Source organism: Anoplopoma fimbria, chromosome 3 (genome assembly GCF_027596085.1).
Source record: "Anoplopoma fimbria isolate UVic2021 breed Golden Eagle Sablefish chromosome 3, Afim_UVic_2022, whole genome shotgun sequence".
Classification (NCBI taxonomy): domain Eukaryota; kingdom Metazoa; phylum Chordata; class Actinopteri; order Perciformes; family Anoplopomatidae; genus Anoplopoma; species Anoplopoma fimbria.
The window spans coordinates 4,810,201-4,837,437 of NC_072451.1; the positions used below are offsets into that span (position 1 = coordinate 4,810,201).

General features: G+C 38.9%; 4 protein-coding genes across 5 annotated transcripts; 2 read left to right on the forward strand and 2 right to left on the reverse strand.

Moving 5' to 3' along the window:
• Window positions 1–3,783: 3,783 nt before the first annotated feature.
• Window positions 3,784–14,060, reverse strand: kcnj9 (potassium inwardly rectifying channel subfamily J member 9). Of its 2 annotated transcripts, none has more exons than XM_054622892.1 (7): window positions 13,739–14,060; window positions 12,368–12,581; window positions 10,839–11,040; window positions 9,544–9,736; window positions 9,116–9,313; window positions 7,456–7,586; window positions 3,784–5,397 (listed from the first exon to the last, which is right to left on the reverse strand). In XM_054622892.1, the coding sequence occupies exons 1-7, from the start codon at window positions 14,058–14,060 to the stop codon at window positions 5,131–5,133; spliced, it is 1,527 nt and encodes a 508-aa protein (XP_054478867.1). In that variant the 3' UTR covers window positions 3,784–5,130. The 2 variants fall into 2 exon arrangements, with proteins under 2 accessions (XP_054478867.1, XP_054478875.1); XM_054622900.1 differs by lacking the exon at window positions 13,739–14,060 and adding an exon at window positions 12,743–12,814.
• Window positions 14,061–16,504: 2,444 nt separating this feature from the next.
• eif3f (eukaryotic translation initiation factor 3, subunit F) lies at window positions 16,505–19,909 on the forward strand. Its single transcript, XM_054622913.1, has 8 exons — window positions 16,505–16,647; window positions 16,930–17,000; window positions 17,733–17,812; window positions 17,896–18,033; window positions 18,145–18,236; window positions 19,075–19,211; window positions 19,406–19,519; window positions 19,741–19,909. The coding sequence occupies exons 1-8, from the start codon at window positions 16,536–16,538 to the stop codon at window positions 19,816–19,818; spliced, it is 822 nt and encodes a 273-aa protein (XP_054478888.1). The 5' UTR covers window positions 16,505–16,535; the 3' UTR covers window positions 19,819–19,909.
• Window positions 19,910–21,579: 1,670 nt separating this feature from the next.
• LOC129110731 (MICOS complex subunit MIC26-like) lies at window positions 21,580–22,366 on the reverse strand. Its single transcript, XM_054622924.1, has one exon. The coding sequence runs from the start codon at window positions 22,345–22,347 to the stop codon at window positions 21,766–21,768; it is 582 nt and encodes a 193-aa protein (XP_054478899.1). The 5' UTR covers window positions 22,348–22,366; the 3' UTR covers window positions 21,580–21,765.
• Window positions 22,367–24,805: 2,439 nt separating this feature from the next.
• On the forward strand, window positions 24,806–26,994 carry dnaaf6 (dynein axonemal assembly factor 6). Its single transcript, XM_054596716.1, has 6 exons — window positions 24,806–24,901; window positions 25,425–25,491; window positions 25,622–25,727; window positions 25,897–25,993; window positions 26,527–26,612; window positions 26,853–26,994. The coding sequence occupies exons 1-6, from the start codon at window positions 24,806–24,808 to the stop codon at window positions 26,980–26,982; spliced, it is 582 nt and encodes a 193-aa protein (XP_054452691.1). The 3' UTR covers window positions 26,983–26,994.
• Window positions 26,995–27,237: the final 243 nt, after the last annotated feature.

Genomic DNA, 27,237 nt, shown 5'->3' on the forward strand with positions numbered 1-27,237 from the left:
TTTTTACTCTGTTAATTGATATTTTTTGTGTAACTGTGTGTGTTTTAAAAAGTGCTATAAGACCCCTTTACTGTCATCGGAAATGTTTGTGTGCATGTCGGAAACAAGAGTGACGTTTCGGATTCATCCTTTTCAGAGCAACAGGTGTTTCAATTTAACTAATTTGCTGATCTATTCTACCCTCACCAACTTCAACACTCACTAAGAGCGCACAGATCTGGAAAGTCAGTTTGTTTAGGCTGCATTCGTTAATGTCCTTGCATAGCTGGACAAGCTATTGCACTCCATCGTACTGCGTCGTACACACTTAAGCCTTACAAACTGTGAAAGTCAATATAAATACAGCTTTACTTACTTACTCTATATGTTCATCAGTAAGTCGCTTACTTTGTCAATTGTTTTGTGCTGGACAGGTAGATTACAGAGGATTTATCAGAGCTGCCTGCTGCTGCTTAAGGCAACACTGATGAGAGCAGTGAGAGCGAATCAGAAACCAAAACAATGAGCTAAATGATGCTAAAACGCTCCGTAGAGCTGAGGGGAGCTGCAGATACCGAAGATAATTCTCTATGAGCATATCAAAAGGAGAGATCCCTTTCACGTTAAAAACATTAAAAAAATATTGATTAGAGAAGCTTTAACCAACAATGTTTTTCACCAACAGTAATAAAGCAACATTATTATATTATAAGGTTTCTCACTTTGTTAATTGTCGTTGGCATAGATTTTGCGTTTGCATTTTACTGTATAGAGCATTTAGTATACGTTATAGTTTTGTGTTGGGAGTTTTGTGCTCTCCAGAAACTAGTTTGAAAGCCCAATTTTGCCTAGTTTTCTATCTGTCTTGAGGTAACTGGTGGTCACAGTGATGCAGGTGATTTTTCTTCTGTTCTCGCTGTCTGCCTGGACTAAATCAAGACTGTCATGACTCCCTTCCATGAAGAGGAACATTGATTTCGGCTCAGCGGGGATCATGCAAAACAGCCTCTCATTTAAAATCATAATTAGAACTTGGAAATGGCACATAGGGGTTCAACTCTGGGGTGAGCTGAAAATCACTGGAAACTATCAAACCTGCACTTAGCCTTTCACTCCCAAACAAAACATGTCTGATTCCTGTTACGAAATCTCACACAACGTGAGGCGAAAGCTAAAAGCAACGTCACACCTGCTGAAGATGTTTCTAGCATTTAATTGAGGTCTAGCTGTTTCTTTCTATAGACTTCTGGATGTTTCAGCCTGTCCTATTTTATCCTTTTTAGTGACCAAGAAAGGACTTATTAGGTTTGCTAAAACATCATATCTATATTTATGTGATATTTGTTTTACGTAAAAAAAAATTAAAAAAACATGTCAATATCCTTCATCACTTATTTTTCAATGTCAAGGGCATTCATTGTTTTCCACCTGAAGGTCACTGCAGTGCGTCATCATCATCCACTGTTATACAAATATCAAACTATAAAGTCACATCAACTCTCTGACAATCCTCATAAACTCCCCCATCAGTTGTAAGGGTCCAGTTCAAACACACACACACACACACTCACATGAATACACACACACACACACACACACACACACACACACACACACACACACACACACACACACACACACACACACACACACACACACACACGCATTCTGCCCTCTCCCTGTCCCCAGCCCCGGTTGCCTAGGAGACAGCTGAGATGGGGACCCCATCTCATAACACACCAATAGGGCTGTGTGACTGGCTGGAGGAAGATGCATGGGATCTTTAACGCCATCTAGCAGCCAAGACAGAGAAAGACATTTAATGTTTTTTTCTTTTTTCTTTTTTTAAAGCCACGATTCTGCCTAGTAACCAAATATGCTGACTTTTCTTAGTGCTGAGATCCCAGCCTGGAATTTTTAATGAGACACATCTTACTGCGGGGCTTCAACATATGTTCAATACGGGCCATTAGTCAAATAGTAACCTACTAGGTCATCAGTGATTGATTGTAAAAACTGAAGGGGGGAGTGGTTTTTTTTATGCAGTAAGGCAACTTAAGCTTGTGGAAGAGGAAATGATCACACTTTTTATCACACTATACATCAAGAGATAAATTATAAATGTGTTTTTCCCTAGATAGATTGAGCTAACAGTGGTGGAAATAACAATTATTCAAGAACTGAACTCAAGTACAATTTTGAGGTTTACATTTAAGGCTACTTTACACATTTCAGAGGTAAATATTATATATTTTACTACAGTAGATTTACGTGACAGCTCTAGTTACTTGTCATATTCAACTTTTAAAATGTAGCATTGTTGTACTCCCCAGCTATATATAAAAGCTGTATACAGTAGAAAGTGTTAAATTGTGCGGCACCTGCTTATATGTAAATGCCTCAATAATTGTTATGCTATAATATAATTCTTTAACACGTACAGGGGCCGTTATGGAAACATATTACTATACACATAGTACTTCTAATCTTAAGGTACACTTTGTTTTAAAAAACCTCTGTAGTTTTACTATAAAAAATTGATTTTAGACTTTTAGTTTTGATGGTATTTTACTATTTTATGGGTTATTGCTACTTTACTCAAGTAAATTATCTTCAGGCCTGCCCTTCACTTATTATTTTTCTATACTATACTACATAACACAATAACCAGGGAAAAACAGGATTTATTTGAAAAGGTCTAAGATGCAGGTCATCTTTGAGGATCCTTGAGAAAGGAAAAAATAATAATTTGTGTACTTGTGTACTACAAAGTAGTCTCTTTAGTATCCTACTGATCAATAGGTCCACTCTCCATGTCTCCTTATTTATGAGTCAGTAATAATTCATTAGGTAGACACTCCATACTCCAAAACATAACAGTAATTGATTTGATGTACTTTAATACAGTAATGAAATATGTATTTAGGTGTACTTAAGTAATAGAAGCAATACTGCAATGTAAACATACTCCACTACCACTGCCCCTGTGATTGTATTATATATCATTTTTATTATAATGGCTGCATTAATGTCTTTGCTGCATTGTAATGTTGTAGCTGGTGGATGCGATGCTGATTTTAACTTGATATACTGTTGAGTAGTTTAAAAACAATTCATTTGCAAAGTAAGAAGTAACTTTAGCTTTAAAATAAAATGTAGTGAGGTAAAAAGTACAATACTTCCTTAGAAGCAAAAAATGAAAATACAGTACTTGACAAATGTGTTTTACTGTCTGTGATGTTTAAGTTCTAGTCCATGTTCTATGATATCATTAAGGATTAAACCTATTTTCGAGACCAAAAACTCTTATCTGCATTCTGACACATTTGTCATATCAGATCTTTGAGTTGTACGAGTCAGTTTTCTTTTCCAAACATGTAATCTCACTCAGCTCTTCAGTATGCACAGTATGTGGTTTGTTTTCATGTATGGAGACCTTTCGCAGAATACCACACACTCTGTAATATACTGCAGTTTATTAATTCTAGTCAATGTGTTATATTACATATTAAAAACATCAAGTAAAAATGGCCACATATCTACACAGCAGCAGAAGCAGGAGTTTGGGCTAAACTGAGCAGGACACTGTTGTGCTTTTAATTTCTACTTGGCTGGGGAACAGAAGATGGACAATCCTGGTGCTACACACGTCACATGTGAAACGAAGCCACGGACACACTCCAGGTTGTAGATGGATACCCTAGTCACCATTATGTTAGAGTGCAGTTAGCAATATCAGCGAATTCATACTGGGGTTATTAAAGAATAACTTCAATCTTTTTTTTTTTCTTTCGTTTACCTCAACTGGTTTAACTTCTCACACTGCTGCAGTGATTTACAGGTGTACTCCAGGACCCAGCGACATCACTGTTGGGCGGGGTCAGAGGTTAAACACGCTTGAAAGGCCTACATTAAAGTAAGTTAATATCAGTTTAATTGTACACAACATTTAGAATATTTTCACGGCGTTGCTTTGCCGTCAGACAACCCTTGAGTTGCTGCTCTACGGCTGCTTTGATCGGTTTGTTTGTAACTGTTAATGTGTGACTTTTATGTTTTAAAGTGGTTAGTTTGGATTTCTTGTGTCTTGTGGCTTTTTAAGAGAGCATAGATAGTGGAAGTTCCCAATCGGAAAGGACTGTCTGATGGTGAGGTAAAGCGGTGAAAATATACAAATATAGCGTACACTGGTATTGATTTTTTGGGTGGCTAAAATACGTATTGCTGACGTCCAAGAAGTACACTGCTTCGCTCCCATGCTGGTACTCCTGTCTGTTTCTCTAAACTGGGGGCGTGCCGACTGCCATATACTGTGTGTAATACACTGACTATGAATAAGTCCCTCATATAACCCCACTTCAAAACATGTAAACTATTCCTTTAAGTTACTCTTTAACAAACAAACAATATACTCTGTGCCTAAAGTAGATAAGAAATAGTTTACTCCCAGAATAGGAAACTAGCTTTGTTGTCCACTGGCCATTTTTATAATCTATTGTCAGCCAAATATATATATTTATAAACATTTTTCTAGCACCACATGATGGTTTGTGGCCAAATGAAGTTTCTACAAGATTATACAGATATGCCAGCGGCTGTGGGCTTACCCCCATGTTAACACCTGATTGATTTACAATAAACCTCAACAATATTATCATCTAAAGAATTTTTTCAGTCTATACTTCAATATCATCTAATGATATTCATGCGCAGGTGAAGATAAAGCGTCTATGCACGGCACCTATTTTTAAATGTGAACAATCCACACGTGTGACTCTGCACAAACAATCACCTTGTCATCTTTTTGCGACATTCTGCCGTGGTCCACCGGATATACTATTGTTGACCGCACCTAAAGCATAGTTTTGTAATTTAAATGTAGATATAGGCAGGGGTGATAGTAGCTAAAACAACAGGTGGTAGAACAAAAAGAGATAGCACACATACGGTACACTTGTAACAGAGATCAACGTAGAAATAAAAGACAAAATATCAAGAAAAAGACTCTTTCGTATGGTAACATAAGATATGGCATAAACTGTAGAAGTGGGCCTAATGAAACTACTCATTTGCCTTGAAAGAAAAGATTTGCAAACACTAATCGTGGTGAGGTGGTGATAAAGGTGAAGGTCTTTGTAAACATTGTCTGTTCTAGGCCTCTGATTCGGATTGGTCGGTGGCGACGCTGCCGTTCAGCTCGCCCAGTCCCGTTTGCTCCTGGATGTCCGTCATCTCTCCCACGATGAAGGTCGGCTCCCCTCCTTTGCTGTTGGCCGAGCCGCTGTCCGGCTGATTGGCCGCCTCGTTGGTCAGGGTGGGCTCCTCGTCCAGCCGGCTGGAGATGGACCAGTAGAGGTGAGCGTCCAGTCTGGCTGCAGCCAATGAGAGCTCTCGTGCTGAGCAGGTGGGCGTGACCACCTTGGGGGGAGGGGAAACATGAGTGTTGGTCAAACTCCTAATTCAAGTGTCCACCAAGATGGCAAGAAGAAGCCCCATTCACTGAGTTATATTTTAGTTAAAGGAGCTCTACATTTTGGGAAATAAACTTATTTGCTTCCGTGATAAGTAAATCATTTGAGCTTTCTTATATTAGCGCAGTTTGAAGACTGGAAACAGCTAGCCTGGCTCTGTCTAAAGGGAACAAAATCAACCTACCAGCACCTCTAAATCTCACTAATTAACATGTTTATTCCCATTCAGTTTTTTTTCACACGTACAAAAGCCAAAGTGTCAATTCCTGGGGCCTTATATCTCACACCCGGACGAAAAAGCGTTGCACAGCTCAGCGTAACTGTCACGGCTCCCAGACCTACGCAGTTGTCATTTTCACACCCAGTGCCCAGGTTGTGTAGAGCAAATGTACTTGAGCCCATCTGTGCGTCCACAGGCGTGTTTGTCTTTACATGAGGTGTGGTCAGGTGCATTGTTGGCGCATTGTTGTCTCGAGGCAGCAGAAAGCCATTGAGCCAATGACAAACAAAACCTGGTCTAAAGTCAATGACAGCCTTTTTTTCCCCTGTACACTCTGCTTGTTACACACACAAGCAGAAGGGCAGCAGCGCCTTCCTCCTTTGTTGAATAGGTTATTATGTATTTGCTCATGTGCAGTCAAATGGAATATTTGATGGGACAGAGGATTGGGAGACGGCGGAGGGTCTGCTGCTCCCGTAGATGGTGTGCTTGCATGCTTTCACTTAGCAAACGAGCAGATTTGTTCCCTCAGCAGAAAACAGCTTGTTTCTCCAATTTGCTGAATAGGCCAATTAAATAGCAATGTGCCAGGGGAATGAGCACCTGGCTTTTATAGGGAGTGGGAGATGACACACCCAAAAACACACCCATGATGGCTTAAGTGACAATATACAACCCCTTTGCTCCTCACGTTGCAGCCAGATTATGTGCTGTTTAACTAGCAAAAGGGGAGTTGGACACTCCCTAAATGCACTCCTGCCATTCACTTTGTGACATGCGCTATAGATCAGGATTTTTATCACGAGGTTGCAGTGCAAACAGTGTCGACTCCAGGAAGCCACTACTCCCGGTGGTGGTTTTGTAACCTTTAAACAGAGCCAGGCTAGCTGTTTGTCCCTGTTACCAGTCTTTATGCTAAGCTAAGCTAAGCAGCTGGTGGTGGTAGCTTCATATTTAACAGACAAGAATGAGATTGGCATCAATCTTTTCACTTAACCCTCAGCAAGAAAACATTTTTTTTTTTTCTCCAAAAAAGGCAAACTATTCCTTTAAATGTTTTAATTGACTTTTATCAGTATATCCTCTTCTCCTCCACCTGCATCTTCTAGAACGCTGAGTAAAACCTGCTTTGGAGATTAACTCACCTACAGAAATCAAAATGATTTATTGATATTTGCTACTTTTATTAGACTTTTAGCACGTTGTTATTGATTTTACTGTTTGTCTTCTGTGTAGTTGTGTCCATTTGTATGAGAGCCCATGTAGGGATAGGCAGAGATTATAAAAGCTGCGCTATGTGGCATTGGTCCATGCCATGTCCCTACCAAAATAAGCATGGAATAAATACTTCCTGCGTTTCCCAGCATGCCTTTCACCATCCCTGGGAGAACAAGCGTGAGAATTCAGTTATACATGTAGGTGGAGACAGGAATAGGGACAACAACACTTGTAGTTGGTAGTTGGTTGAAGAATTGTGTGTTTGCCTCCTCCGATAAAGTGTTGTTTAACAGCAGTGAAAAATGTCAGAACAGTGACATTTATGATGAATTGTTTAAAATTGTTGGAGCTACCAAACTTCTACCAAACTTCTACCAAAAGTCATTCTATAGGCAGACATCTGACCCAGAAACTCAAAGTACACTCCCAACACATGTTGCCAGTAGCTGATATATTACCAGCAAGTATTTTACTTAAAACAGACTCATTGAAAAAGAGTACCTAACTGCTTTACCTGATCGAGAATCCCTAGCATGTACTTGTTCCCCAGCTTCGAAAAGCCCTTACCTCAAACGTGTGATGAAAGGCTCCGTAGTCGATGTCGAAGAAGCCCTTTGCCAGCAACATCATCGGGCTAAACCTGTGACCCCACATCACCTCCTCCGCTAGATAGGAGCTCCTCGCCTGGCATGTCATCCCTGCACACACAAAGACACAAGAATATACCGATGAGTACCCTCGTGATACGAAAGAGGAAACAACTGGGCAAAAATATAAGCAGAAATGTCAACGCAACACACCTGAAGCTGGCAGAGACAATTAATAACACATATAACTAACTCACAATTTAATTGGCAAGGTGTCTTTATATGAACATCCTCTGACAGTCGGCTACTTCTCTCTAACTCCGCACTCTGACTAAGGGGAATCAATATTTGGAGTAGGCAGAGACGTTCACCTTTACCTCACGGAAGACGCATCATGAATAGCTCTGATACACTGAAAATCTGCCAAACGGTGAGGATCAGTTGAGTATATCACCCTCTTATAACAACATGAGAAAGGGGTAAAGAAAAAAGAGATAAACATATCACGTCTAAATCATTCCATGGTACAAGGAACCTCGCTATTTGTTCCTGTCAGACTCTGAAATACAACCATAAACAAATTAAACTCTGCTTCTTAATTTGTCACGTCTGAAGGGATTTATGAGCAGAGATAAGTGTGACTAAGAGTGAGTTACTCTGTAAAGGTTCAGTGCCTTGCTTAAGGGCAGATGAGTGTTCACTGACACACATTATCTGGTGTTGGGGATCTGGATGTTTTCTCTGCCTGCTTGTTGCACAAACTGTAACACTTTCTAACCTTCTCCCTATACAAACATTTTAGAGTCAACAATACAGTCATGAGAACACACAGTGTAAGAGCACAAAACATCCCTCTCAATATCACAAGCTCCAATTTGTTTCCTATTATATAACACATTCACGTGAATATACTAAATATATGTACATTTCCCCATAATCGCAGCATCAAAAGGCTCTAAAAGCTTCCCGAAAGACGGAGAAGAGATGTAACAATAAATTGCAGATCTAAACTCAGACATCCTGGAAGGGGACTTTCATTTTGTAATGGACAGCTTTGGACAGGGTTTGCTTTCTGTAAAACAGTGAGGGTATTACTGTAATATCAGACTGTTGTATGCATCTGCAAGATTAATTTCCTAATGCTCAATACTTGTTGTATCAGCCAAACATGCATTTACAACGTAGAGGCCATTAGAACTTTACAGTCAAATGAAATTGCAAGGCATTATTTCCCATACAAAACAATGCTGTTAGGTTGTTTTTATTTTATAACATTTTTTGTAACACACAAATAATCATATAAAGCCCTTGAAGTGATAAAACATTGTTAAGGGTATTATTTATATGGCTTGTATCATATAGACATTCTAAATATATCTGTATTTATATTTGTCACTTTCCAGTAATCATTCACAGCACATTTTTCCTTTCTTTCACATCTCATATGCAAACGCTGTCAGTTTTGTCATTTTTGTTGATTATTTTATCTTTCTTCAAAACTGCCAGACTTTTAAGATTACCTGCAAGTTGACTTAACTTCCTCTAAAAGTTAGGGGCAATAATTTACCAAGGACAGAGGGAGGATTCTAATGTTTGCATTCCTATTACTTTACTTTAACAACATTTAACCCATTCCTCACCGGTTGCCTCCACCATTCCCTCCAGGATGACCACGATCTCAAAGTCCTCCTTCTCCAGCTGGGACTGCGACATGTCCCAGAAGGGTGAATGCATGTCGATCTCATGGGAGATCACCAGCGGAGAGACCAGGAAGAGACGGTCGTCGCCCGTCTCAAAGCCCACGCTGATGTCCGTCTGGTCCAAGGGGATGAACTCGCCTAAAGGAGACGACAAAAGGAGGAGATGAGTACTTTTCTTTATTAATAAATCAAGATCCTCCTGATTGGGTAATAACAGAATTACCGTAGAATCAATCTACTCCACCTCTGGTAGCTGCAGTAAAGGTAGTATTAAATGTACAAGTAGTAGTTGTGGTTGCTGTAGTAATCATGGTAGTCCCGTTAGTGTAAAATGTGTACCCATACTATGAATACTCTGGTAGTCTCACCCTCCTGCGTCTGTTTGGACTTGATGAGCTTGGCCCTCATGTTGGCCCCTACGATGTGGGAGCTCCGAAGGTCGCCCACCCTGAACATCAGGCAGAGCTTGTCGTCTCTCAGAGAGATGACGGCGTGTTTGGAGAACACCAGCGTCTCCGCCCGCTTGTTGGGCTGCGAGATCTTCACAAACATACAGCCGACCTGCACAGAGAGGAGGGAGGGGGACGTGAAAAGTCAAAGATGGACAGAGCGGGTGCAAAAGGCTCAAATATTTTCAATAACTGGAAAAGCAAAATATAAAAAAATGAAACATGAATGACATCTCTTGTTTTTCATAATCAACACTGGTGTAGAGTGAGTGCTGAATACAAACTACTGGTTTATGTTTTCAGTAGAGCTGTCTATTTCCAGTTTTCCTTGTTAAAACTCAGTAGCGACACTTGAGTTGACCTCAGACTCAATCATTATTTCTTATGAATAGTAAAACAGCCCAGTTACTAATATGGCATGGTTCCAGCAAACATGAATAAACATGATTCCGCTCGGACGAAGGCGTGTGGGATTCATCCTCATCAAAAGAGTGCTTACTTGGTGGGAAAAAATCATGCTCCATCAGCACTTTTTTTAAGTATATATAATCTTTTTCAGGAAGCATTTCATCTACACCAAATTAGTGTAATTTTGTCTGCGTAGTATTGATACATACACACTTCTCTCTAGGCTCAAGAAAAAAATAATGAGTATTAATTTCTTGTTTTTAAACAGTTAATCTAACAAGAGGCCTCCTTATATTCAAAAAGGGCAGCATTTATATTTGTTTTAGATTTTTAGGTTTTTGAACATTTATAGTTTTTGAATGCTTTATATTTTTCTTAAAACTCCTGACGTCCTACAGCACATTTGATAGCCACCTTGTGCACTAATCTGCAAACACAATAGATATCAGATGAGTCCCCAACATGGTCAGCAATAATTCAGTCAGTTATGGCAACAAATATTTTTAAAGGTTTTCTCCCGTAAGTTTTATCTTTATAAGAAAATACTGTAACACTTGATTTAGAAGTTTCTGTAAGTGAAATTCTAAGATTTATGTGAAGTCTAATAGTCTAAAAATCTAAATAATGTGTAAGATGGGAAATGTTTTCTTTATACATTTTTCTTTAAATGAAAGTAATAATCCATTTTATGAATAACAGTAATCACAATACATAACACCTACACAGTAATCTGAGAGTTTTTCTTGCTATTACTTTCTGAAATTTCTTTTCCCATTTCTCAGTCTTGTACCGGCCCCGGTGCTCACCATGAAGGCGTTGACCATTGATCCCAGTATAGCTTGCAGCAGCAGCAGCATGGTGCCCACTGGACACTGGTCGGTGATGACGCGGTGGCCGTAGCCAATGGTGGTCTCTGTCTCGATGGAGAAGAGGAAGGCCGAGATGAAGCCGTTGACATTGTTGACGCACGGCGTCCACGTCTCATCCCCCAGATGGTCCAGATCACCCCTAGGGGAGGGAAAAGAAAGGAGGGGAATGTGTGAGAGAGGGGGAAGGGGGGGGGAGGGTGACAAAGTGGGTGTCAAGAGGAAAAAATAGACAGAGAGCGAGAAGATTTATATTCTTAGAACAGAGGTGCAGAAATATATGTTTGACGACTCGACTATCCTACAATCGCCTTTCATCTAATTCTGATAATGAATAAGAAGTCATCCTCGTATTAACCATAATGATTATGGTTTCTGCAGCATCAACACTTTTTGTTGATGCTGCAAAAACCTACTTTTTTTCCCGTCGTATATCATCACATGCAGCGTCTTCTCTGCGCTGGTTTATCAGTCCTGTGACAGCACGAGTCTGCACATTTACTTCGAAACTACACGCTACGCCGGCTAATGCTCCTGATTAACACGGCTCCGGCCAGAGAGTGAGAGCTCATTAATGAAAGTGGTGTTAAGTAGTCTATATAATATATGACTTTTATTGACCTGTGTTGGTGACCGTGGGATTGCAATAACAGCGACAGCTCTCTGGCACAGTTTAAGGTGGCCTGTAATTGATATAAAGAGGTCACGATTTTTACGAGACGACTACGTTAGCTAATTAGGAGCAGGGGATCCAGCAGACACATCAAGTGAAGAGGTATCTCATCATGATGAAATACGTCGTAATATTAATACTGCTTTGTCATCTGCTTTTTTTATGGCTGTAAAGTCTGGCTTTTTTTAAGCCATCGTTGCAGAAATGTGATTGCATGATTGCGTGATGAATGCTTATTTTCGGGAACATGATAATTGGCTTTCTTCCCAAGAGTTTGATGAGAAGATCGATACCTCTCTCATATCAGTCTGTTATTTATGAATATACAGCCAGGAAAAGGTTAGCTTAGCTTAGCACAAAGAGTGGAAACAGGGGGAAACAGCTAGCCTGGCTTTGTCCGATTGGTTAAAAACAATTCAGCTGTAAGTATTTGAATGGGTTAAACAAAGCTAAACCACCTTCATATTTATCATACAGATATAAGAGTGGTATCAATCTTTCCATCTCACTCAAAAAAAAGTGAAGAAGCACATTCCCAAAACTGTCTAACTATTCCTTTAAGTAGCAAGAAGTAAGAAAGTTCACAGATAAGGAAAGCTCAGTTTTTGGTAATACAAATTTTGCCAGAATGTCTGATAGTTATTTTTAAAATCAATCAAATTCTCAATAAATGTTGAGCTATAGGACTTCTGATCTCTCTCACTGTCTCTGAGATGTAGTAACAGTGACTAACAAGCAGACTGAAAACCTACACACTCTGAATAAACTTCTTCCTCTTCTTCCTCGACAATCTTACCTACAGTAGGCTATGAGGTACCAGATGGCCCCGAAGAAGAGCCACGTGACGGCGTAGGCCATGACGAAGACGATGAGCGAGCAGCGCCAGTTGAGGTCCACCAGAGTGGTGAAGATGTCGGTCAGGTAGCGGTAAGTCTCCCGCATGTTACCGTGCTGCACATTGCAGCGACCGTTCTTCTCCACGTAGCGCTGTCTCTTACGCCGAGTCCGGCCTGGTTGAGGCGGGAGAGAGAGGAGAGAGAGAGGAGAGAGAGGAGAAGCAACACAATGTGGTTAGTTTTAGTGCTTTTCTATGATTTGAACTATGTTAAAGACGAGTCTTAACAGGTGTCTTAGTCTTATAACCCTTTGTTCCAATAAACTCTTTCAAAACCTTTTAGAAAACTTCCAAAAACGTGTACAGGGCTGCCTTTCTACATTTCTGAAAAGTGTTTACCGTTTCAAGATACAACTCTGACTGCAGTCACAGGAATTGAGTTAAATGAAGCCACGTAGAGAGATTGGAGGATAAACAGAGGAAGGTGGCGGAGGGGGGGGGACAAAACCTGCTCAGAGGAAAACCAGGCTGGTGAAGAAGGAGTAACGGAAATGAAAACAGACAGGAAGAGGAGAGGAGATGAAGTGCGACAGGACAACATCATCAAACACTCAGAGAAGAATTACTGTGCAATCCTAAAGGGAACTCTTGTTTCTTTGAAAAGCCTTTTTTAATGGGGGTGCACGTAGACATAACCGAGATTATGACACTTGTAGAATCAAAAAAGATTCTGTTTTGTTTGCTTTTGTTAGCCCTGACGACAACAATGGATATCAATCAGTGTGCATTTTACTAAACCTATAGACTCGGAAGGTTTAGAGGAATCATTTTAGCCCAAAATGTCAGCGTCTCTGCCTTTTTATCGATACACGTCTTCCTGTATGTTGATATTCTGATATAAATTGAAAAAAAGTCCTATCTCTATGACTGCTCTTTTAGTAAGCAACACCCAAAACTAGACATCTTCCACTGATGTTTTTGACTTTTTTAAAGTCTGCTGTGACTCTGGCAGGTATCCTCGCACAAAAAACAATGAACGTTCACAACGATGTACAGCAGAGAGGAGAGAAACTGGAGAAGCCTAATGAGAGAAATATGTGCAAGACTGTCAAAATCACTGAGGGATGCACCAATGCTGAACGGTCTAAATTAGAGGAGACTCACAACTATGGTCCACAAGTTTAGTCAATAAACAGTATGTGGAGAAATGGGGGGGGAGAAAATGTTGATCCAGACTCCAGAGTCATTCACGAGCTCCAAATCTCTGAAGGAGTTAAAAAAGACATTTATCAACATTTAGTTCTTCATTAAAAAGGAAAGGAAGTCACTCACCCCACCCGAATCTCCCCCTCTCCTTCTGTGTCTCCACCCTCTTCTTCCTGGGCTCGTTGGCTTGGGCCTCTCGCTCAGCCAGTTTGGCCTGGAACGACCTGTTGACCTTGACTAAGGGCGGAGGTGGCAGCCCCGTGTCCGCCGTGTCCGCCGTGTCCGCGGTGACGACGTTGCCCAGCTCCTCCGATACGTTGAAGACTCCGGCGGTGGCGGCGGCGATGGCCTCGGTGGCCACCTCCACTCCCTCCCCTTCCCCCTTCTCCTCCACGGGGAGCGAGAGAGAGTCCGGGCGGACGGGGAAGACCGAGTTCTCCAGTGCCATGGCCTGTTTGTGTGTGTGTGTGTGTGTGTGTGTGTTAGTGTGTGTGTGTGTGTGTGTGTGTGTGTGTGTGTGTCAGGTGTATTGGCGTGTTATTGATATCCTCCCTATGGCAGACTCTTTCCAAAGACGATTGATTGAACCATTTGTTTGCTCGACTGAAGCCTAGAACAGAGGAGAACACAATGATCACATACATTCCTGTAACTGATTAGCTGTTTTGCTGTCACTCTAATTCACTGACAAGGGGTTTTTAAAAAAAGAAATGGGACCTTTCCGGCCCCTTTTATATTCTCTAAAGATTCATCTTTCCTTTCCTACATTGACAACTAGGCCTGTAGCTGCTGTGTTGCTGTGTTGCTTGCCATACAGATCCAACTTCCTCTTTCATCATTTCACCCCTTTTTAAAAAAATGAAGAAGGAAACCACAGCGTTTTTAGGTTGTTTTTACAACTTCCAAATTAGACGTGAAAGGAGAATAAACGACTTTCTCTGCTAATGCTGGAGCACAGTGTGGCATATGCATAGTAGAGCCACTTCCACCGTTTAGCATGTTTTCATAAAGCGCCTTGTGGGGTGGTGTGTGTGTGTGTGTGTGTGTGTGTGTGTGTGTGTGTGTGTGTGTGTGTGTGTGTGGTCCATGCATGTGTATGTGTGTGTGTATGTGTTGTGTAAGGGCACTCACTGCTGTGTTAAATGTGGATGGTTTATGCTGCAGGCCTGCTGGGGTTTCTTACATAAGTAGCATATAAATATAGGAAACTGAAATACTGTATGTTTGTGGACAGTGAGACATGGGAGTGTCTCACACATTTATTAGCACAGTAAAATGGACTCCTTTAACCCCTTCATGATGTGCGTCCTTTTGGACAATTTAGGGGGGGGGATGCACGCAAGAGGAGACTGATGGTGACAATCAAGATGACGCACTACGCCTGATGGATGGATCAGAAATAGCCTCTATTAGAGGATGTCTGTTAGGCTAGAGAAACCAACAGGAGTATCTGTCACACAGCTAAGAATGAGGAGAATCTTACCTGCTCAGTGTCGCAACCTATAGATGTGTGATACCTGCAGATGATTTATCATAAGAAAAAACTAAATCTGCTCCAAGAGCGAACCGCTTCTGGCAGCCTTGGTTCGATGACACCCATTTCTGGTGTTTACCAGCGTCGCAGCATCTGTCCTCTCCTGTTCGTTTTCTCCAGGAAAAAAACAAAGAAAAAAAAACACAAAGACCACCACGATCCGACCACTCAGCAAATTCACAATAAGATAGAGGACGAAAACACAGCATCCACTGGAAGAGCACGCATGAGAATAAAAAATAATAATAATAATAACAAAAAAAAAAGAAGAATTAGAAATGATTAGGGCGTTTGTAGAACATGTGTCGGGCAGTGGACGTGCGAAATGGTGGCGACAGGATAACCCGGCAGCGCAGAGAGCTCCATCTTCATCATGTATGCATCTGATGGAGTCGGTCAGGTGTGGAGCCACTGAGCGGCGGAGGATGCTGTCATCAGCCCAGCCCCATCAACCCTGCCTGCCTTACAACACAGTCATCTATTAAAAAGATGCTATATGAATTATCATTAATATATTTGATTTGATGTCTGAGTAAAATTAGTATATTATAGCTTATGTAGATGTTTTTATAGGCATAAATGGTTTCGTTTTAATACAAATCTATTTGTTTATTGTTTGAACAGAGTCATCTCCCTCTTAAAAAGATGCTATATGAATTATCATAAATATATTTGATTTGATGTCTGAGTAAAATTAGTATATTATAGCTTATGTAGATGTTTTTATAGGCATAAATGGTTTCGTTTTAATGCAAATATATTTGTTTATTGTTTGGCTCCCCTACAATAACAGAGTCATCTCCCTCTTAAAAAGATGCTATATGAATTATCATAAATATATTTGATGCTATATGAATTATCATAAATACATTTGTTTTAATGTCTGAGTAAAATTAGTATATTATAGCTTATGTAGATTTTGTTATGGGCATAAATGGTTTCGTTTTAATGCAAATATATTTGTTTTTTGTTTTGCTCCCCTCCAAGAACAGAGTCATGAATTATCATAAATATATTTGATTTAATGTCTGAGTAAAATGATTATAATATAGCTTATGTAGATGTTTTTATAGGCATAAATGGTTTCATTTGAATGCAAATATATTTGTTTATTGTTTGGCTCCCCTACAAGAAAAAAACAAACATGAAAGATAGAGTATTTCCCCCTCTTATAAATAACTTCTCCTCATATCCGATACAGACACACACTAAATTGTATCATCAATGGTATCAGTGACTTCATTATAATTAGCGTTATATTAAGAGCTGCTATGCGGCCTCCGGCCTCTAGGTGGCGGTAATAGCTGCAGTTCGACCCTCCGGCCTCTAGGGGGCGATATACATAAACGTGTCTCCGCTGCAGCCAGTCACCAGTCCTTTTTTTCCAAGATGTCGGTGTACGGGCCAGTGGTGAAAATTCACCCCGTCGTTCTCGCTTCTATCTGCGACTCTTACGAGCGGAGAAATGAGGGAGCGAGTCGTGTGATCGGGACCCTGCTGGGTGAGATAGATGTTGACGTATTTGCCGGAGAAGGAAGCCATTTGTGATACATCTGCTGACGGCTAGCTAGCATGCTAATGTTGCTAATGTTAGCTTCCCTGCTAACGCATGCTGGCTGGGTTCAGTGCAGCAGAAGCTAACTCCACAGCCAGCCAGCTAGCTATCTGTTGTAACAGCTGGCTGATCACGCAGATGGAAACAATAACTATCTGCTGAGTCATCTAAACTGTCTGAATGTATTTAAATAAATACAAATAACTTTATTTTTATTTTTCTTTCCAGGGACTATTGACAAGCACTCTATTGAGGTGACCAACTGCTTCTCTGTCCCCCACAATGAGTCTGAAGATGAGGTATGTACCCACAGACAGTGTGTTAATGTAGCTTGGCTTTAATAAAGAATTAATGTCATTATTGCATTATGTATTGTATCAGCCTTAATGGAAAAATTGCAATGCACAAACTAAGTCCACTCAATCACAATCTCATTAGAAAGTTACTGAATTTAAAACTTACTACTTTACATTACATTTACATTAGTCATTTAGCAGACGCTTTTATCCAAAGCGACTTACAATAAGTGTATTCAACATAGGTATTCAAGAGAACTACTAGTCACCAGAAGTCATAAGTGCATCTCCTTTCTTAAACAAGCATCTAAAAGCATAAACCAGAGCAAAAGTACAGAAACAAACTAATACGAATACAATAAGTGCAACAGACTAATGGGAATACAATAAGTGCAACAAACTAATACGAATACAATAAGTGCAACAAACTAATACGAATACAATAAGTGCAACAAACTAATATGAATACAATAAGTGCAACAAACTAATACGAATACAATAAGTGCAACAAACTAATACGAATACAATAAGTGCAACAAACTAATACGAATACAATAAGTGCTAAGTGGAAGGCTACTACTTGTGATTGTCCCAGGTTTTAATCAGCACATGGTTCAAACAAGTCTTGTAGATACTGTGCATTGGTCTTGTATTGGCTGCCTCATTGCATTGTTAAAGAGATATAAAAAATGTTTTGTAAAGAAGTGTGTCAAATTTGATCCTCTTTGCCAACAGGTGGCTGTGGACATGGAGTTCGCTAAGAACATGTACGAGCTCCACAAGAGGGTGTCGCCCACTGAGGTCATCATCGGATGGTGCGTCAGCTGATCAAATTTGAAATATCAAAGATTGATAATCAGATCAGAAAATCTCACTACTTTGACATCGTTCCTCACAGGTACGCCACGGGCTTTGACATCACAGAACACTCGGTGCTCATTCATGAGTACTACAGCCGCGAGGCCACCAACCCCATTCACCTGACCATGGACACAGCACTGCAGAGTGGCAAGATGAGCATCCGCGCCTACGTCAGGTGGGCTGATATTTTTGTCATACTCCTTTTTTTAGTTTTTAGTTTTGTTTATGTCATCCACTACAGATTGAGACTGTGTGTTTTAAATGTGCTTGTGTATCTCCCACACAGTGCGCAGATGGGTGTGCCAGGAAAGACCGTTGGTGTGATGTTCACCCCTCTGACTGTCAAGTATGTCTACTATGACACTGAGAGGATAGGCGGTAAGAAAACTAAACGCTTCCTAACTAAATATCTGTGATTGTTTTGTTTTTTTTGTCATGGGGAGAAATATTTTAATTGCATTGTTAAAAAAACATAATGTTTGAATGGTGTGCATGTCAATAGAAAATCAACTTCGATAAAGCCTAAGGGGCCGTTCACATGTTCCGTCAAAAAAAACTCGTAGAGTACATTAGCCATGCTGCTTTTATCTTTTTACCCAGGGTGCTTGCAACCAAACCCTGCATGCTTCCACAACGATGATAATGACTTTAACAGAAAGCCTCACTGACTAAACTAAACCAAGTCAAAACAAAGAAATGGATTTCCAGCACTGTATATCCCTCACAATGGCTTTACTGCTCAGTTTTTCTATGTAGATTTGGTTGACCTTTCAACCCCATCTTCAGTCCTTGTACGGCCAGGGTGAAGAAAGTAAAATAGTCTGTGGAACCCTTGGTAATGTTCCGAGTAATTCTGCACTAAAATCAATAACTTCTCCTCTCTTGATTTGCCATAAACTGATATTTACGGAAGAAAGAAAAGATGTCTGTTGTTCCTTGTCACATGACATGTAGTTTAACTTACAGCGTTCCAAAAGTTTAGCTATTTTCATCTCTGAGCGGCTGCCATTCCGTAAAAAATGAGTACTTTGGAACGCTTTTGCACTGCGACAGCGGCACGATAACAACGATGGCTTTGCTGAAGCAAAAAGGCGACATCTGAACATGGCCCCTTGTGCTGTATTTTTCCAGCCAATATCATTTATTCTAACTGTCTTCGTACTTGGCTGGTAAATGTAGTACTGTACTCTTAACAATCCCTTTCTGTTTGTTGCAGTGGACCTTCTGCAGAGGACGCGTATACTTCCGAATCGCACCAAGGGGCTGACCTCTGATCTGTCCCAGGTGGGTGGCTCTGCATCCAGGGTGCAGGACATGCTGACCACCATGCTTGCATACATTGATGACGTGCTGGTGAGTACTGGAGCGATTTGGAATGATTGTGTGACTCAGTTCCGTTATGATTTGTCCATTGTTTCATTGACAAAGCAATACCTTCTGCCGTTTTGTTTTTCTGGTCGTATTCCAGCGCTGTGTCTCTAGAGATCACTTGTGAAGTAATGAAGTTTAAGTTTGCTGTTAAGCTAATGCTCTTCGATCTGTCTCAGTCTGGCAAAGTGGCGGCAGATAACAGCGTGGGTCGCTTCCTGATGGACCTGGTCAACAAGGTGCCCACCATCTCAGCCGAGGACTTTGAGAACATGCTCAATTCCAACATCAATGTAAGTGCTCCTCATCTGCTAGAAAACGGCACATACATACATCTCTCAGATGAACAGTTTTTCTTTTCACTGCTTGTGGTTGTTTTTCCCCTCATTGGATTTAGTTCAGCTCCTTTTTTTTTTTTTTTTTTTTTTTTTTTTTTTTTTTTTTTTACATCACTATGAACAACCTTGTAAAAGACAAAATGTAAAATGCTCTGTTTCGTTTCGTTTTGTTTCAGGACCTGTTGATGGTGACCTACCTGTCTAACCTCACCCAAGCACAGATTGCTTTGAATGAGAAGCTGGTGCTGCTCTGAGCGGATTTCATTGAAGTGATTCATATTTAATTTTTGTACAATTTTTTTTTTCTTTTTTTTTGGCTGAGATGAATAAAGATGTTTAACAGTCGTACCGTGTTCACCCTTAGGATCATTGTCTTTGGTAATTTTTTTTAATAATGTTATGTAGCTATGCGTTATATAAATGTTTGTATTGCTAATGTAATCTGGATTTTTGAATTAATTTACCCGAACCACGTATTAGACAGCTCACTTTTACCACTGTTAACGCCTACGCTGCAGCCTTTATGATGTTTTTACATTCTAGGGCAGCAACTGATGAATATATTAATGAATTAACCAGTTATTTTCTCAACTTGTATGTTAATCATTTGCTCTATAAAACAAAAGTCTGAAGATGTTTTTTAAAAGTTTTTTTTGTCTGACCAACAGTCCAAAACTAAAATACATTCAATTTGCTTTCATATATGTCAAGGTCAAATTTATGACAGTTTGGCTTGAAAAAATTGTAACTCACAATCCAAATATTTTGAGATTATTATCTTTAGATAAGCATGATGGTTTATTGTAAATCAGTCAGTCAATCAATCTTTATCTGTTAATTATTTGCTCTATAAAACAAACAAAAAATCACGCATTCCTAGAGTCTGAAGATGTTTTAAAAAGCTTTTTTATTCCAACCAACAGTCCAAAACTAAAATATATTCAATTTGCTTTCATACATGTCAAGGAAGTCATTTATGAAACTAATTGTAACTGACAATCCAAATATTTTGAGATTATTATCTTTAGATCAACATGACTGTCCAAAATCAACAAACTGAACAAAAACAAATCAAAACTTTCATGAAAGTAGACCGTTTAATTTGATTAATTCTCTACATAAATATACATTCAAAGCAGAAGCAGAGGTACATCAATCAAATTGCAACCCCCTTTGTGACAGACCATGCCCGGCCTGAGTTACAGTACCAGTCAAAAGTTTGTACACACCTTCTCATTCAATTAAATTTTATTTTAAAAAATGTCTACATTGTAGATTAATATTGAAGACATCCAAACTATGAAGGAACACATATGGAATTATGTGGTAAACAAACAAATGCTCAACAAACCAGAATATGTTTTATATTTTAGATTCTTCAAAGTAGTTGAATGAGAAAGTGTCCAAACTTTTGACTGGTAATATATATATATATATTATTAATTAAAATATATTTTGTATGACAACAGGACATACTATGTCACATTAGTCACAAATATTATTAAATATACATTCAAGCCTTTTTGTTTATTTGCAATATTCATAGTACAGTACCAGTCAAAAGTTTGGACACACCTTCTCATTCAATGGTTTTTCTTTATTTTTATCTACATTGTAGATTAATATTGAAGACATCCAAACTATGAAGGAACACATAGGAATTATGTGGTAAACAAACAAATGCTCAACAAACCAGAATATGTTTTATATTTTAGATTCTTCAAAGTAGTTGAATGAGAAAGTGTCCAAACTTTTGACTGGTACTGTATTAAGTGATATAAAATTGTTATTCTATTATTCAATAGGTAATAACTGGTGGAAAATAAAAGCACTTATTTTTATTGTGAGCTTCTTTCATTTAGTATTTCCTTTTTATACCACTTAAAAACTTTTTTTTACTTCATTTAATTTGGAGATATTGTAGTTTTAGCTTCACTCAAGTACCAAACTTAACTTAACTTAAAATATGTTACCTTGTTATACAGTACCAATCAAAAGTTTGGACACACCTTCTCATATTTTAGATTCTTCAAAGTAGTTGAATGAGAAAGTGTCCAAACTTTTGACTGGTACTGTACATATGAAGCTTAGTGCAAAAAGTGGGCATGAGGAAGTCACACACACTACTATGTCAATCTTCTGAATCAGGAAAAAGCTGATTATTCTTTTTTATATTATTATTATTATTGCAGAGTCTGTCTTCATGGTTTAACTTCAGAGTCGGTGCCCTCCTCTCCGGCTTTGCTCTGCGGCTTCACCATCTTCTCCAGGGCTGCGTAGCTCTGCACCGCCCGCTCGTACACCGCGTCTCCGGCTGACCTCGCCGTGACCGCGGCTCGCTCCGGGTAGTAGAGGGAGGCGCTCACTGCCACCAGGCCCGCCGGGTAAAGGAGCCTCTTCACCCGGGAGCCTCTTGCGAGAAACAGCCCCACCACACCGGTGAGGCCGATGACTCCCGCCCGGGGATAGAAGTCATTCGGTGGGTTCTTCAAGTACTCATAGGTGTCATTCCCCAACTTTGCAGCACTTTGGACTTTGGGTTTGATTCTGTTATAAGAGCGCAGACACCAGCCCGTGTACGGCTCCGTTAAGCTCCGCAGGGCGGCGACACTCTGCTCCAGATGACCGTCCTCGGGCTCCACACAGCGGGGCTTCTGCTGCGGGGAGCCGTACAGAGTCAGCTCGTCCCGGAGCAAAGGGGCGGTCGTGTCTGTCTCCCCGTCACCGGCAGCGGCAGCAGCAAACACAGCTCCCGGCATGGCGCTACCTGTCACCTTCAGCATGCTCCCTGCGGGGCCATGTGTTCACTACGGTGGCGGAGGAGGGACGTGGCTGGGAGAAAAGGCGAAGCGACAATCACTCTTATTACTTAACATAAAAGAAAGGTAGTCTCTGGATTGTTTAGTATAAATACATAATAAGTGATATAAAACGGTTATTCAAAACACTAATAAATATGTGCAATACAAATACACTGTGCAATATTATAACTTTTTTAATTATTGTGGATTTTTTATTTTTCTTACTTACTTATATTATATATATACATATTATTATTACATATTTGTTGTATAGTATGTGTATTTATTGTCTGTGTCTGTGTAGTTGTATAGTATGTGTATTTATTGTCTGTGTCTGTGTAGTTGTATAGTATGTGTATTTATTGTCTGTGTAGTTGTATAGTATGTGTATTTATTGTCTGTGTCTGTGTAGTTGTATAGTATGTGTATTTATTGTCTGTGTAGTTGTATAGTATGTGTATTTATTGTCTGTGTAGTTGTATAGTATGTGTATTTATTGTCTGTGTAGTTGTATAGTATGTGTATTTATTGTCTGTGTAGTTGTATAGTTGTCTGTGTCTGTGTAGTTGTATAGTATGTGTATTTATTGTCTGTGTCTGTGTAGTTGTATAGTATGGATTTATTGTCTGTGTCTGTGTAGTTGAGCTGCTGCAACACTTGAATTTCCCCATGGGGATCAATAAATAATATAATAATAATAATAATTAGTGATATAAAACGGTTATTCAAAACACTAATAAATATGTGCAATACAAATACGCTGTGCAATATTATAACTTTTTATTTTTTTTTTAGTTATTGTGGATTTTTTATTTTTCTTACTTACATATTTATTTAAAATACTTTTTTGTTTTTTTTCTACTATGTAGCTTGTTTGCACTATATCTATGCTGCTGTAATCCTGTAAATAAGATAAAATAAAATGTATCTTATCTTATTCTATTATTTATGTTATTTAATAGGTAATAACTGGTGGAAAATAAAAGCACTTATTTTTATTGTGAGCTTCTTTCATTTAGTATTTCCTTTTTATACCACTTAAAAACTTTTTTACTTCATTTAATTTGGAGATATTGCAGTTTTAGCTTCACTCAAGTACCAAACATGCTGTTCTTAAAATATGTTACCTTGTTATACAGTACCAGTCAAAGTTTGGACACACCTTCTCATTCAATGATTTTTCTTTATTTTTTATTTTTTTCTACATTGTAGATTAGTATTGAAGACATCCAAACTATGAAGGAACACATATGGAATTATGTGGTAAACAAACAAATGCTCAACAAACCAGAATATGTTTTATGTTTATGTTTATGTTTTTCGTAGTAATTTGCCTCTGCACTATACTTTTGCTCTGGCTTATGCTTTAAGATGCTTGTTTAAGAAAGGAGATGCACTTATGACTTCTGGTGACTAGTAGTTCTCTTGAATACCTATGTTGAATACACTTCCTGTAAGTCGCTTTGGATAAAAGCGTCTGCTAAATGACTGTAATGTAATGTAATGTAATATTTTAGATTCTTCCAAGTAGTTGAATGAGAAGGTGTGTCCAAACTTTTGACTGGTACTGTATTAAGTGATATAAAATGGTTATTCTGTTATATATGTTATGTAATAGGTAATAACTGGTGGAAAATAAAAGCACTTATTTTTATTGTGAGCTTCTTTCATTTAGTATTTCCTTTTTATACCACGTAAAAACTTACATTTTACTTCATTTCATTTGGAGATATTGTAGTTTTAGCTCCACTCAAGTACCAAACATGCTGTTCTTAAAATATGTTACCTTGTTATAGATTAAACTGCTCATTAAATACAGTGGAAATAAGCATACAATGTAGTTAAAATGACTTCACCCAAAGTACATTTTAAAATGACATTAGTTTTGCATTAGGCCTTTCTTACACTTTGAAATCAAACCCTTTACTATGATAATATTTAGTTATAATTTATTTTCCTATTTGTTGAGTAACCTCTGCTATTAATTTGTTACTACATATGCTTTATTTTTATTTATTTATTTTTATTTATTTTTATTTATTTGAATTTATTTTTATGGATTATTACCGGGCTTGTGTTTTTTAAACACTAATTTATACCGTTAATAACATGGTAGTGACTTCAGTATTCAGTTTATCGGCCTCTCTCCATTCATTTATTCATTCATTTGTTTTCAATGGTTCCGTAGCCGTCGCTGTGACGTCACGGGTTGCCATGGAGCCCGGTCGTCTCCATGGAAACGGATCAAGCGTCAACAGCAACAGTCCAAACGTATATATATAGATAGGCTTCGTATTCAGGCTAACGCTCATTTATATTTATTTTTATATCGATTTTTTTTTTCCATATTTACCTGTCGCCGTTTCGAGAGAGTAATAGTTCCTTTTTGGGGATATATATATATTAAAAAAAAATTGATTAAAAAAAAATAGTTTTATGAATGGAGTGTCTGGGAGTGTCATCTGTTCAGCACCTTCAGGCTCTCTCCTCCCTGTTATCAACTCAGCAGGATGATGGTGATGATGACGACTGTAAAGTAAGATATTGTACTCTCTGAGACCCGTTTAGACAGATCTGGATGGTTTATTAAGTTCACTTGACCTTAATGCTGTGGTAAATATTAATACTGAACACATGTCTCATATGGGGAATCTTTAAAGAAGACACACAAAATGTTGCTTTTGTGAAAATCTAGTTAGTTATTGGCTTATTTTTGTCCTTATAACTGCCTTATAGAGACTGATGATTGAATGATTAGATGCCATTCGTATTTATTTGAGTATCTATTTCTTATCTGGTTATCTTTAAGAGATCTTTATTCCATCTTCTGTTATCTTACGTAACAAATGACTTTAAGATATAAGGGATGGATGCTGTCTATTCAAGATATTTCTTTAAATTGTTAATGTTGAGCACTTTCATCCCAAACTTATTACTTATTTATTGTTTTTTATGTTGTATATTCTAACCCATAGCAGAGGAAGTTTTTAAGTGTATGTATGTCTGCGAGAGGCCTGAACTCTCTGTTGGTTTTCAATAACTTCTGTTTATCTCAGCAGAATTCGACTGCTTGTGCAGGACTGGGTCCTGGACACATCGGCCCCCCACCCAAACAAGATAAAGAAGGTAATGCTTTGTATATTTTTTTCACATAACTCCTAAAATAAACAACTCCTCAGTCAGTATAGTAACTTAGATGACTTGATAATATGCACAAGCAGTATTCACATGTTTGTGTGTAATGCTGTTCATTTAGTGTCATCTGCCTATGAGAAGAAGAACAGCAAAGATATATGGAGCGAGGAAGAGGTGGCTGAGGGCTCCCAGTATGATGATCTTGCTGACCCGCGACCACAACCTGAGTAAGAGGGCAGAAAGAGACACACACTATAAAGAACCACAATTACACATCTGCTGACAGCTCAGCTCATTTCTGCCTGCTTATTTCTGTTTGTTGTTGTTCTCTATTGATTCTGTCCAATGTGATGTCAAATGACACACTGAATGTGTGTATAACCTTGTTGTGTTCAGGTATGAAATAATCCTGAAGCAGAGTGTGGGGACAGAGGATCTGTTCTTGGGCTTGAACAGAAAGGACCCGTCCTCCATGTGTTGCGAAGCCATGCTGGTAATTTATCAGCCGCCAAAGGATTTTTATACTTAACTAAAATAGAACGAAAATATTAAATGTAAAAGCATTTGATCAGGGAAAGCAAGATACGCACAACCAGGATGCTTGCTTTGCCAAGTGTAGGTTGATTTTGGATCATTTATTTTAGGAACTAGATCATTTTGGGCTCAACAAAGCCGGTAAACCAATTTGAAACTATTTATGGACAGTATACAAAACGTTAAGATGCATCCAATTCATCTGTTAAGTAGCACAGATAAGGCAGAGTGGGTGAAACTGTTTAGAAAATCAGATCAGAGGTAAATAAAGATTATTAAAAATCTTTCTTCTCTCTAGAATCCAGGAAATAAACGTCTTTTACAGCTGAAGATAGTTTATTAGAACTGAAAAAGCAGTGTATATTAATTCATATTAATGAGAACATGACAACGTAATGGGAGTGAAAATCTGTATCCTCTTTGAATAAAAGTGAAGATTGAACTGTGCACAGTGTACAATATTAAAGATGTTGACTTTTTCCCCTCTCTTAGGTGAAAATCAAACTGCCCGACACTAAAGCAACAGATGTGGTCCTGGATGTGAAAGAGAAGTTCCTTGATCTACGGACGCTTAAATAGTAAGGGGGGTGCTTTGAAAATGTTCCCTTTCATTTTTAATCCCCTCAAGCAGAGCAGCAGCAGCAGTTCAGACCAAAAGCTCTCCGTTTACAGACATTTCCTTTTAATCAGAGGTTCACGTCATGATCTGAGCTTCGATTGCTGTTAACATCCTCCTCCCTCAGATACATACTCTCTCCCTTTTACTCTCTCTCTCTCTCTCTGTATCTTAACTTGTCTGCTCCCCTCTCTCTTTTCAGTAAACTGGGTCTCCATCTTCCACATCCGATCCACAGCCAGGAGGGAAAGGCTCAGTTCTTCAGTGAGAGGGAGGAACTGGAGGTGACTCTACTAGTCAAACGCCCCATGGATTTCATCAACATGCCATGAGAAAGAAGGACTACATCCAACAACTAGTCATAAGACACAGATCAGTTGAATCTTGATTTGATGCATTTTTTTTCCACGTCTTCTCTGATTCCATGACTATTTAAGTATGGTTTTCTAATAAACATTTGTCTGAATATGTGTTTGTTTTCATCATTTCAGGATTAATGCCCTTTTTATGGATGATAATACAATAACTTATATGGTAAACTGATTAAGATAAGATAAATTAAATAACATAATCCTTTATTAGTCCCA

Coding starts and splice junctions, on each gene's coding strand:
- kcnj9 (XM_054622892.1), bottom strand. CDS start 14,060: ATGGCACTGGAGAACTCGGTCTTCCCCGTCCGCCCGGACTCTCTCTCG. Junction 11,041..12,367: donor TACCTCATAGCCTACTGTAG/GTAAGATTGTCG, acceptor TCCCTCCCCTAG/GGGTGATCTGGACCATCTGG. Junction 9,737..10,838: donor CAATGGTCAACGCCTTCATG/GTGAGCACCGGG, acceptor CTCTCTGTGCAG/GTCGGCTGTATGTTTGTGAA.
- eif3f (XM_054622913.1), top strand. CDS start 16,536: ATGTCGGTGTACGGGCCAGTGGTGAAAATTCACCCCGTCGTTCTCGCT. Junction 16,648..16,929: donor TGTGATCGGGACCCTGCTGG/GTGAGATAGATG, acceptor TTTTCTTTCCAG/GGACTATTGACAAGCACTCT. Junction 19,212..19,405: donor CATACATTGATGACGTGCTG/GTGAGTACTGGA, acceptor GATCTGTCTCAG/TCTGGCAAAGTGGCGGCAGA.
- LOC129110731 (XM_054622924.1), bottom strand. CDS start 22,347: ATGCTGAAGGTGACAGGTAGCGCCATGCCGGGAGCTGTGTTTGCTGCT.
- dnaaf6 (XM_054596716.1), top strand. CDS start 24,806: ATGGAGTGTCTGGGAGTGTCATCTGTTCAGCACCTTCAGGCTCTCTCC. Junction 25,492..25,621: donor ACCCAAACAAGATAAAGAAG/GTAATGCTTTGT, acceptor CTGTTCATTTAG/TGTCATCTGCCTATGAGAAG. Junction 25,994..26,526: donor TGTGTTGCGAAGCCATGCTG/GTAATTTATCAG, acceptor CCCCTCTCTTAG/GTGAAAATCAAACTGCCCGA.